The sequence below is a fragment of the Erpetoichthys calabaricus genome, chromosome 10 (genome assembly GCF_900747795.2).
Source record: "Erpetoichthys calabaricus chromosome 10, fErpCal1.3, whole genome shotgun sequence".
Classification (NCBI taxonomy): domain Eukaryota; kingdom Metazoa; phylum Chordata; class Cladistia; order Polypteriformes; family Polypteridae; genus Erpetoichthys; species Erpetoichthys calabaricus.
The window spans coordinates 130,998,293-131,011,371 of record NC_041403.2 but is presented as its reverse complement, the minus strand read 5'-3'; the positions used below and the strand labels follow the sequence as shown (position 1 = coordinate 131,011,371).

At 37.0% G+C, this 13,079-nt stretch overlaps 1 protein-coding gene across 3 annotated transcripts in view; it reads left to right on the top strand.

Moving 5' to 3' along the window:
- The window catches only part of nfatc2a (nuclear factor of activated T cells 2a), a 318,663-nt gene that overhangs the window by 238,940 nt on the left and 66,644 nt on the right, over nt 1-13,079 (top strand). Inside the window, exon 10 of one of the 3 annotated variants that reach the window (XM_051932996.1) lies at nt 2,755-2,788. The exons of the other annotated variants lie outside the window; for them this stretch is intronic. Within the exon in view, the coding sequence (XP_051788956.1) occupies nt 2,755-2,768 (14 nt within the window). The 3' untranslated portion in view covers nt 2,769-2,788. The remainder of the gene's footprint in view (nt 1-2,754; nt 2,789-13,079) is intronic. 3 annotated transcript variants of the gene reach the window in all.

The following is a 13,079-nucleotide window of genomic DNA, read 5'->3' as shown; positions in this document are numbered from 1 at the left end:
CACTAATCAGAACATTAACTAAAGAAGAATACCCATCTGTGGGTGTTTTTATATTGCCCTTATTTTGTAATTTGCTTTGATATTTCATTTTATTCTGTTTTATTGTTCAGTGCTTTGTGACTTTTGTCTATGATAGGCTCTTTATAAATATTTTTTTTACTTACTTACCTATTTAATAATGTAACATAAAGCAGTGAAAAATAAAGTGTAAAAGCCTTAGTGGTAATGGATACTAGTCAGAAAGTTGGTATGTTGGATCTTAATGATGTGAAAAAAAAGCTTCTTTTTTTTTTTTTGTAGCCTGGATTTTAATATTGTGAAACCACCAGAAAAACCTTGCAAGTGAGAATGATGTATATGGTATATTTTCAAGGTGGTTGAAATAGTATTTTATAACATACAATAAGTTGTACTGCAGCAGTGTCTATTGTGTATATACACCATACATACATATACACCGTATATATTATGTACTGTATATTTGTAGTGGCCAGCAAGGGAAATGCTTTTCTTTTGTTCCTCCTACAGCACAGTACCATAAGCAGCACACAGCATTTTCTTTTCTTTTCTCTTTCTTCTTCCTCTCCTTTCCACCTCCACTGGAAAGCTTCTTCCCTCTTCTTCCCGACTCTTGGTAAGAAACTAGCGACCATCTCGGCAGATATGCCAGTCCATGCCATCCATCAAAATATATATATATTCAATTTATTTATTTTTTCTTTAGGCTCTAGATAGTCTTCCTATCTTATGTATCTGTGTTGTTATATTTCATGGCCAGAACAAATTATGCAGTGTAACAATTTAAGCCTACATTTTCTTTAGATGGCTCAGATAGTTACGCTACTTTGGAGCATTTTTTATCCTGACCATAGAGTTGTGGGCCCAAGCTAGAACCCTCTCTCTCTCTTCTGTGTATCATGAATTCTTTAATGAGCTCTCTTTTCTTAATAACATTTACAAGAAGATTTTTTTTAGAAATAGAGTGTACTAGCCGTCACCCGCGGCTTCGCCCCCGTAGTAGTGAAACAGGGCAAACGTTAAAAAACAATAAACAAACAGGTATTGCTAGCTAAGTGGATTCAAGATCTGCTCCAAACAATGGCGAAAGATAGAGCTATTCGAACGGAGGCTGGCATGTGAGTGAGGAGGGCCCTGTCCGGCTCCTCAGGCCTGCAGCTTCTGTCTCATGTTAGCGCAAATATATCTCTCCTGCAAGCTGGCTATGATTCTTAGTGCAAGGAGAGAAGTCGCAAAATCAACCGGAATGTTGAAGCAAGCACATACCAGAAAAAAAACAGATCTAAATCCATTAAGTAGTTCTCTCATTCACTATCTAAGATGTAAGATACGCCCCGAGGCTGATGCGTGAGTGAGTTGGGCCCCCCTCCCCTCTGCCCGCTGCGTGTCTCTCGGATTTGCACAAATAAATCGGTACCGCAAGTGAACTATAACACTTAGCGTGATGAGAGAGGTCACAAAATCAACCAGAATGTTGAAGCAAATTTACAGAAAAAATCCCGATCTAAATCCGTTAAGTAGTTATCTCATAAAAAGCGGACAGACATACAGATAGACAGACGTTGGATTTTATACAGAGATTATAAAAGTCCCTGATTAAACTGTAGTGAGTCAATTATGTATATAAGCTTATTTATTGGGTACTCTTGTAACAATTCGTCTCGAACACTAACATGAGACGATTGCTACCACTAATCTGACCTAGGTGACAGCAGATGATAAAAGGATAGGCCAATATCACACCCCAATAAATTTCCCATATACCCTTTATTATACACAAAACAGTCCCTTAATACCAATGCATTTATAGCCCACCCAAACTATAGTCAATATCTATCATCACATTACATCAAATAAACAACAAAAAAAATACAATCCCTTACACATGCACCCCCGCCACCCTAAATAACCCTTATATTGCAGCGCCACAAATATATACATATAGATATAGACAATAACAATATTCATTCCCCCAGTTCCCCTTCCAGAGATGATAAATAGATCCACATTTGTCCACTGTTCTGCCCCGCAACTGCCGGCAGGCAAACGAGGAGTCCTGAAAATTGCGGACTACAAGCACAATCACCTCTTCGTCATAAAAGACATACAGTCAGTCTTGCACCATGATATAATATAGTAAGTCCTTTGAAATAGCTCACCCGAGTCTGTAGGAATTAGCGGAACGTTCGATTCCCTGATCAAAAGAAGACCTTCCACCTTCTGAGAGGACTGTAGGAGCTCCTAGACTTCTTACATGGCCAGTGCAGTAGCTGATCTGTTTTTTAGTTATCTGATGCTCTTTTTTTTTTTACTTTTTTCCTCCTCTTCTCCTTCTCTCTTTAAAATGGCGTGCTTTATGCAAATCACTTCCCGAAAAAAACAGTAAAACCGGAAGTTCCACCTCTGGGACACCGCTGTCAATCTCTGGCTGTAAGAATGTTCCCCACAACACCCGATCGACAGCAGAAAACATATTATCTTTATGTGGCAGTGCTACACTCTTCAATTACTTGTCCTGTATTTAATGTTTTGTTCGTTTTTTGGTGTACCTTCTTTTGGTCCTAAATTGTTAGTAAGTGTGGTATTCATTTACAATCTGTTATATTCTTTTGGATTGCGTAGTTGTTTTCCTTAATCTATAGTAGACATTTCTGTTACGCAACATTAAAAATGTCTTTTAAAAATCTCTACTTGTGTTCATGTATTTGAATGTTATGAATTTTGTTCTAATTTCAGGTATCATCTTTTAAAAAGAATAACATATAATACTGTCACAAATATGCTGCGTTAGAGGATGTGTCATGTTACACTTACAAATTATGTTTCTAGATGGGGCAATAACTAACATCATGGTTAACCTGTGTAGAGACTGTAAATTTCAAGGTTGCTCAGAGTTACCAGTACTGACTCTAGAAACTCATATAAACAATGTTGTAGCTGGGGGTCCACATTTAAGTTTGCTTAATGTGGCAGCCAGACAAAAGAAGCCTGGAGCACAGACAAGACTGCAAAATGAAATTTCTTGTCTTTAAAATGTAGCCCTTCTCTGTATTGCCTAGATATGTCAACACTGTTATGATATCAAAACAAGTTCTATGGCAACAATTGTTAAATAGAGAAATGGACAGCCCAGGAGAGTTTGGGAAAGCCTTTTTGTTTGTTATATTTGGCTGAAATTTCTTTGGCTCTAATGCTTCATGGTTCTGCAGGGGAACCCAGAGAAAGAGAGAGAGAATGCGTTTTTCTTTCCACAGTATTAGTTCTGCCAATCTGGCACAAAATAGCCCATTCTATTTGCAGCTGCACTCTGTTCAGCAAACTTGTGCGCCCTCCTAAAGATAGCATGTGTTATAGCCGAGGGAGTGAATGGAAAAAATTAAACACAGCAGCAGGTTTACATTGAAAGTCACTTGAATCACCTAAAAGGGTTTCCCTCTATAAACAGCAACAATGTTTACTACTAAGCTTTTAACAAAGTAATATCTAGTTAATGGAGGAGTTAATTAAACATTGCTATTTTCATTTTGAGAAACATATTTTAAATTAAATTTTGCTCTTGATACTGTAGTATACTTATGTTTGAAGACAAACATTGATAGGTTGTGTGTTTTCTCCAAATTGATTTTACCTATAGAAAGCTTGTTTCTATGGATAAGATGCAGTTTTATAATCAAGACCTAGGCTTTAAAGAAGCAAGAAGACTTTAAAATTGAGATGCTTTTTATTCCTATTAACTTTAACTCATCTTATGATGAAACAAAAAAGACTTTTTGTGTAAGTATAATAAGATGTCCTTATTATTCCATTATATAAAATAGGAAGTATCCTAAAAATATGTGCATAGCCCTAAGTAAAGTGTGAAACTAATTAAAATGTGTTATGATGTATATTATGCTAAAAACTAAGCACACCAAACCATACTTAATCCTATGTCACTTACTTTAATTCAATTTGTTCCATCCATCCATTTCCTGAAAATATTTAATCCAGATTTAGGATCACAGCGCTTGTCCTGTCAGCATCATACACAAGACAGGAAACAACCCTTAATGGGTTGCCAAAATGTCCTGAGATGCTTTCACCCAGGTAGCCTTATTGACTTACACCACGGCCATAATATGCGTGTCTTTAGGATATTGGAGGAAATCCCCACTCAGATATCCTCATTATGTTTTTGTACCTCTAAACCTAGTACATATTTTAATCATTATTTAAGCTCTTCAAAAGATTATTACTTTTTTCTTCTTAACTGTATATCCAGTTAAGAGGGAATCAGTACCTATAATTTTAGTAACTAAAGCAAACAGGTAAGGTGTCTTGTTCCTCTTTATTAGGTGCAACATCATGGATCACCATTTGCAGTCTGATTCACTTATGCTTTCATGTTGGTATCTGGAAGCATTTCCACAAACTGGTGTGTTTAAAGAATGAAGTAAAGAAGTAGTTTTTGTACACTTGTATTTGGCTACACATGTTGTGCTGCGTGGGAGGAAATGTTTAAATACATTTAGTTTAGTATTTTTTATTGTATTGTAATTTATGTATTTGGTATTTTAAACCTAGTTTTATAGAACAATATTAATCCCAGAGCAATAATTCCAATATTTAGACTACTGTTAGTTTTAATTTTAATACTAAATTACAATTTAAAATATTATAGCTTTCCATTAAAGAAATTAGTATATTTCAACCATGGCTGAAAAAAACAATATTTAATATATGGAATATACTGACAGTGTAGTAACATGCTTTGAATAAATGTACCTCAAACATGCAGCTAAAGTCAGAAGTTTACATACACTTCGGGTGAATTCTTTAAAACTCACTTTATAACCCCCTCCACTGATTTTATACTAACAAACTATAAGTTTGGCATATGGTTTAAGACATCTGCTTTGTGAAGGGCAAAAATAATTTTTCCCAAAAATGTTCAGAGAGAGATTATTTAACTTTGTATTGACTATATCACAATTCCAAGGGGTCACAGGTTTACATACACTTTGTTAACTGTGCCTTTAAACAGCTTGGAAAATTCGAGAAAATTATGTCAAGCCTTTAGGCAATTAGACAATTACCTTCTTATAGCCACTTAGCCTAATTGAAGTCAACATGTGGATGTATGTTAAGGCCTACCATCAGACTCACTGCCTGTTTGCTTGACATAATGGGAGAATCAAAAGTATTCAGCCTAGATATAAGAAAAAAAAACTGTGGACCTCCACAAATCTGGTTTATCCTTGTGAACAATTTCTAAACACCTGAAGGTTCCACGTTCATCTGTACAAACAATAATATGCAAGTATAAACACCATGGGACCACACAGCCATTATAATGCTCAGGAAGTAGACACATTCTGTCTTATAGAGAAGAACGTACTTTCTCATGAAAGTGCAAATGAATCCCATAACAGCAGCAAAGGACTTTGTAAAGATGCTGGAGGAAAACAGTAGACAAGTACTGTATCTATATCCACAGTAAAAATAGTCCTGTATCAAAATAACCTAAAAGGCTGCTCAGCAAGGAAGAAGCTGCTTCTCCAAGTCGCCATAAAAAAGCCAGACTGCAGTTTGCAGTTGCTCATGGGGACAAAGATCTTACTTTCTGAAGAAATGTCCTTTGGTCTGATGAATCCAAGATCAACCTATTTGGCCATAATAACTAACTTTATGTTTGGAGGAAAAGAACACCATTGATTAAACATGGGAGTGGGAACATCATGTAGTGGGGGTGCTTTGCTGGGACTGGTGCACTTCACAAAATAGATACATCATGAAGAAGGAAAATTATGTAGATACAGTATACTGCAGCAATGTCTCTAGAACTCAACAAGGAAGTGGAAGCTCAGTCTCATGGGTCTTCAAAATGGACAGTGGCACCAAGCATACCTCCAAACTTGTGATAAAATGGCTTAAGGTCAACAACATCAACGTATTGGAGTGGCTGTCACAAACCCTCACCTCAATCTGATTGAAAATTTGTGGACAGAACTGAAAAAACTTGTGTGAGCAGGGAGGCCTAAGAACCTGTCTCAGTTACACCTGTTCCTACTGGAGGAATAGGCCGTAATTCCAGCAACTTATTTTAAGATGCTTATTGAAGGCTACAGAAAACGTTTGTCTTAAGTTATACAATTTAAAGGCAACGCTACCAAACATTAATAGTGAATGTAAACTTGTGACCTACTGGAATTGTGATATAGTCCAAAAGTGAAATAATCTGTGAACATTGTTGGAAAAAAAATACTTTTGCCCCGCACAAACCAGATGGCTTAAACAATTTGCCAAATTTATAGTTTAGTTTGTACAAAATCTGTGGAAGGGTTATAAAGAATTTACCCAGAGTTTATGCAAACGTCTGATTTCATCTGTAACTCTTTTCATCAGAGCATTTCCTTTAATACATGGAAGTTTAAAACTGCATTAAAAAATAAAATTTTGTAAACTTTAACCTTAATCTGCTGTTGAAATCATATACTTTAGCAAAAGCAATGATCATTGCTTCCATTGCTTGCAAAAGAGAACACTTATTTCAGTATCTGAATGTGATTACTTAATAATAAATAAATTTATTTTTCTGATCTGATATCAAAATGATATACAATAGTACTGTATATCTTATTCTTCTTCTTCTTTTGGCTGCTCCTCTTAGGGGTTGGCACAGTGGATCATCTTTTTCCATATCTTCCTGTCCTTTGCAACTTTCTCAGTTATACCCATCACCTGTATGTCCTCTTTCACCGCATCCATAAACTTTCTCTTAGGCAGTCCTCTTTTCTTCTTGCCTGGCAGCTCTGTCATTAACATCCTTCTCCCAATATACTCAGCATCTCTCCTCTGCACATGTCCAAACCAATTCAATCTCACCTTTCTGACTTTGTCTCCCAAACATCCAACCTGAGTTGACCCTCTAATGTGCTCATTTCTAATCCTGTCCATCATTGTTACACCCATTGCAACTCTTAGCATCTTTAACTCTGCCACCTCCAGCTCTGTCTCCTGCTTTCTGGTCAGTGCCACCGTCTCCAACCCATAAAACAATGCTGGTCTCACTACCGTCCTATAGACCTTCCCTTTCACTCTTGCTGATACCCATCTGTCACAAATTACTCCCGACACTTTTCGTCACCCATTCCACCCTACCTGCACTCTCTTTTTTTTTCTTTTCCACAATCCCTGTTACTCTGTACTGTTGATCCCAAATATTTAAACTTTTCCACCTTCGCCAACTCTACTCCCTGCATCCTTACCATTCTACTGACCTTCCTCTCATTCACACACATGTATTTTGTCTTGTTCCTACTGACCTTCATTACCCTCCTCTCTAGAGCATATCTCCACTTTTCCAGTGTCTCCTCGACCTGCTCTGTACTCTCGCTACAGATCACAATCTCATCAGCAAACATTGTAATCCACAGGGACTCCTGTCTAATCTCGTCTGTCATCCTGTCCATCACCATTGCAAATAAGAAGGGGCTCAGAGCCAACCCCACCTCCACATTGAATGCATCCGTTACTCCTGCTGCAGACCTCACCACTGTCACACTTCCCTCATACATATCTTGTACAACTCTTATGTACTTCTCTGACACTCCCAACTTCCTCATATAATACCACAAGTCCTCTCGAGGCACCCTGTCATATGATAGATAGATAGATAGATAGATAGATAGATAGATAGATAGATAGATAGATAGATAGATAGATAGATAGATAGATAGATAGATAGATACTTTATTAATCCCAAGGGGAAATTCACATACTCCAGCAGCAGCATACTGATACAAAAAACAATATTAAATTAAAGAGTAATAAAAATGCAGGTAAAAACAGACAATAACTTTGAATAATGTTAACGTTTACCCCCCTGATATGTGTAGTTACTACAGCTCTGCATATCCCCCTTATTCTTAAAAATCTGCACTAGTATACTTCTTCTCCACTCCTCAGACATCCTCTCACTTTCCAAGATTCCATTAAACAATCTGGTTAAAAATTCCAGAGGCAACATCCACAGGTATGTCATCTGGACCAAAGGCCTTTCCATTCTACAGTTAGGTCCATAAATATTTGGACAGAGACAACTTTTTTCTAATTTTGGTTCTGTACATTACCACAATGAATTTTATATGAAACAACTCAGATGCAGTTGAAGTGCAGACTTTCAGCTTTAACTCAGTGGGGTGAACAAAATGATTGCATAAAAATGTGAGGCAACTAAAGCATTTTTTTAACACAATCCCTTCATTTCAGGGGCTCAAAAGTAATTGGACAATTGACTCAAAGGCTATTTCATGGGCAGGTGTGGGCAAGTCCTTCGTTATGTCATTATCAATTAAGCAGATAAAAGGCCTGGAGTTGATTTGAGGTGTGGTGCTTGCATGTGGAAGATTTTGCTGTAAACAGACAACATGCGGTCAAAGGAGCTCTCCATGCAGGTGAAAGAAGCCATCCTTAAGCTGCGAAAACAGAAAAAACCCATCCGAGAAATTGCTACAATATTACGAGTGGCAAAATCTACAGTTTGGTACATCCAGAGAAAGAAAGCAAGCACTGGTGAACTCAGCAACGCAAAAAGACCTGGACGTCCACAGAAGACAACAGTGGTGAATGATCGCAGAATCATTTCCACGGTGAAGAGAAACCCCTTCACAACAGGCAACCAAGTGAACAACACTCTCCAGGGGGTAGGCGTATCGATATCCAGGTCGACCAAAAAGAGAAGACTGCATGAAAGTAAATACAGAGGGTGCACTGCAAGGTGCAAGCCACTCATAAGCCTCAAGAATAGAAAGGCTAGATTGGGCTTTGCTAAAGAACATCTAAAAAAGCCAGCACAATACTGGAAAAACATTCTTTGGACAGATGAAACCAAGATCAACCTCTATCAGAATGATGGCAAGAACAAAGTATGGAAAAGGCGTGGAACAGCTCATTATGCAAAGCATACCACATCATCTGTAAAACACGGTGGAGGCAGTGTGATGGCTTGGGCGTGCATGGCTGCCAGTGGCACTGGGACACTAGTGTTTATTGATGATGTGACACAGGACAGAAGCAGCCGAATGAATTCTGAGGTGTTCAGAAACATACTGTCTGCTCAAATTCAGCTAAATGCAGTCAAATTGATTGGGCGGCGTTTCATGATACAGATGGACAGTGACCCAAAACATTCAGCCAAAGCAACCCAGGAGTTTATTAAAGCAAAGAAGAGGAAAATTCTTGAATGGCCAGTCAGCCACCTGATCTTAACCCAATTGAGCATGCCCACAAACAAACAGCAACTGAAAGCCGCTGCAGTAAAGGCCTGGCAGAACATTAAAAAGGAGGAAACCCAGCATCTGGTGATGTCCATGAGTTCAAGACTTCAGGCTGTCATTGCCAGCAAAGGGTTTTCAACCAAGTATTAGAAATGAACATTTTATTTCCAGTTATATAATTTGTCCAATTACTTTTGAGCCCCTGAAATGAAGGAATTGTGTTAAAAAAATGCTTCAGTTGCCTCAGATTTTTATGCAATCGTTTTGTTCACCCCAATGAATTAAAGCTGAAAGTCTGCACTTCAACTGCATCTGAGTTGTTTCATTTAAAATTAATTGTGGTAATGTACAGAACCAAAATTAGAAAAAAGTTGTCTCTGTCCAAATATTTATGGACCTAACTGTACATCCTCTTCATAGCTGTCCTTACTTTCTCCTTGCTAATCCATTGCACTTCCAGATTCACTATCTCCACATCATACAACCTTCTGTCTCTCTCGTTCTCTTCATTCTTCAGCCTCTCAAAGTACTCTTTCTATCTGCTCAACACACCCTCCTCACTCGTGAGTATGTTTCCATCTTTATCTTTTATGACTTTAACCTGTTGCACATCTTTCCCAGCTCAGTCCCTCTGTCAAGCCATTCGGTTCAGGTCCTTTTCTCTCTCTTTATTATCCAGCCTCTCAAACAACTCATCATACACCTTTTCTTTATCCTTTACCAACTCTCTCTTCAGCTTATGCCTTATCTCCTTGTACTCTTGTCTACTTTCTGCATCTCTCTGACTATCCCACTTCTTCTTCACCATCATCTTCCCCTGTATACTCTCCTGTACTTTCCCATTCCACCACCAGGTTTCCTTTTCCTCCTTCCTCTTTCCAGATGTCACCCTTCTTGCTGTCACCCTTACTACATCTGCTATAGTTTCCCAGCTGTCTGGTAAATCTTCACTGCCACCTAGTGCCTGTCTCACCTCCTCCCTAAACTCAACCTTCCAGTCTTCCTTTTTCAACTTCCACCATTTGATTCTTGGCTCTGCCTTCACTCTCCTCCTCTTCTTGATCTCGAACTTCATCCTACAGACCACTATCCTATGTTGCCTAACTACACTTTCCCTTGCCACCACTTTGCAGCCTTCAGTCTCCTTCAGATTGACTCTTTTGCCCACTTTCCGCCAGCACCCTAATGGCTAACGTTACTGGTGGTGGCCATTGTTAACCCGGGCCTCGACCGATCCGATGGAAATTTGTATTGTTGTCTGCATATTGACCTTCCTGATGTAACCCTCCCCATTTATCTGGGCTTGGGACGAAGAACAAAGAAACACACTGGATTGTACATCCCCTGTTGTTGGATTACCCTGTGGTATATTTTACTAATTTAAAATTAACTCATTGTAAAGAAATTATAAAGCAATACTTAAAAAATGCAAGGTAGCATATAAAATGAACTGAATTCCTTTTTAATAAATTAAAAAGCATTAAGGAGATTATTAGTACTCATTATACTGTAAATCGAAGTTTATTTTAGAAAAAAGGAAAAAAATCCCAGTGGCTGTTAACAAACAGGATGTTTTTTCTGGTGCTTCAGAAATCAGAATATTCCAATTAGTGTACGTTTCTCAAATGAAAATTCAGTAATCTTTATGTTATTGAGTAGATATTGAACTTTGCAAAATTACCAGTGATTACACAAGGCAATAAGAAAAACAAATCTCATGAACTTTTTTATTGTTTACTTTAGTTTCAAAATTTCAAAATGTTGTTTTGTGCAGGTCATATTAAAACACAGATTTTACACTTGTTTTAGATTCAAAGCACTATGCCTGTCGAACCACAAGAAAGGTTGAGGACGCCCTCTAAGTAATACTGAGCAAGACCAAAATCTAGTTAAACTTTTATATGTAGATTTTAGTGGTATGCTCATTGCTATACAGCCTCAGAAGTAGATAGAATTTGTTTATTCCAAACTAATTCTATGGTTAAACGATTCTCTTTTGAATTGCAGTGAGTAAGTAAGATCTAGCTCAACTCTATCAATCCTAAAAATTACTAATATGCGTGTCGTGCAGGAATACACTTTGTGCTGAATATTGTATTATATGTACAAACTAAGTACCATATTCCATAACTAACTTACACTTTTTAAAAATATTCTAATGATACTGAAATGTTGCTGCCAACTTTTACTAAGTCATTGTGGACCTAATGGAGAAATGAGTCCATTCCAGCAGCATCAAACACCAGGCAAAGAGCCAACTGTAAATACTAACCTCACTTTGGAAACCAGATATATAAAGTTCATTGTAGATCTCTTAATTAAAAATATAGTATGAGCTGCCTAGTGCTAATGTAATCCTGTTCAATTTATTTTTATGTAGCGCACATTACCAGTAAATTCAGAGCACACATATTTACACATACGCATAAGACATTTTGACATTATTCAATAAATGTTAAACATATTGTTCATTGTGTACTTATTATATGCTGTGCATTATTCTTTAATTGTCTATTTTATTCAATATATAAATAAGAATACATAAATGATTTTGTCGAACAATGTATTTAGGCTAAGACTAGTTCTGAACGGAGAAGAGAAAACAAAATGTTAATCTGCCTAAGATGCCAAAACAAATATACATGTGGGACCCACAAGCAAGAGGGCAATACAAACACTATCTCGGCTACAACAGGCTACCTGACCGTCCTTTGTACTTCTTTATATTGAAGTTAGTGTTCTTAATATGTTTTATCCACTCTGAGATTCCAATCCTGGTTTTCTGATGTCTTTTTCATTTTACGCAGTACTTAATCTTCACTTTCTTATCTTAAAGGCTAGTTTTAGCTGTAGTATAGATTTTAATGTCTTATTAGACTGTATCAGATATTTTGCATATAGTGTTAGGCTTTGTTTCTGGTTTTAAGAGTAAAGAAATGGTATGTAAAGCTTTCTGTAATGCTGTGATCTTTTCTTCTCCATGTCCTTTAAAAACTTTAGTTCAATGAAATAGTGACCTTTGCCAAGAAACATCAAATTTCCCTTTAAACTGTCAGTTAAAACTGAAACAGTTCTGCCTGAGAGTGGTGATTTCCTGTTCTGTTTCACATAACTTTAGGGGAAAATGCAGTGCAAAACAGTTAATTCAGCATGTTGAAATAATGCTTTGAACAGCAGACACATATAAGAAGCTTTAAATGGGAGTTTAAGCATACTGTAAAACATTTTCTTATGGGTGCAAAAAGCTTGACAAAGTTGAACTTTATTTGTGGAAGGCCATTTTGATATCTTTGAATACAGTTTTCTACTGGAGAAAAGTTTTAATTTATTAATTCCCTTAAACATGCTAGAAGTAAATGATACAGTCTAACAGTGATTAATGCTACCTCTCACTGCTCCAGGCAACATGTTTTAATTTTTGAGTCATTTTCAGTGTGAAATTTGCATATCTACCCAGTGTTCACATGGGTTTTCTCCATGTATTCCATTTTTCCCGAAATGTGCAATACATAGTTTCAGGTTAATTGGCGATACTAAACTGGCAAATTGTGAGTGATTGTGGCTATACACGTTTTTTCCTTGTAATGAACTAAAGCACCAGCTGATTTTCCAGAGGATTCAAAGATAAGTGTCAGTTCTGCTTCTTAACTCTTTGTAATGGAAAATAAACAGAGACAGAGGGGATGAATACAAAAAAGTATATTCTGCTTGTTAAAAAGATTTTTGGCCTACTTTTTTCTGAGTCTCGTTTTTTTCTTAGCAGCTTAAATAAATAAAATGTTATGGTTTAATAATTGTTGTATA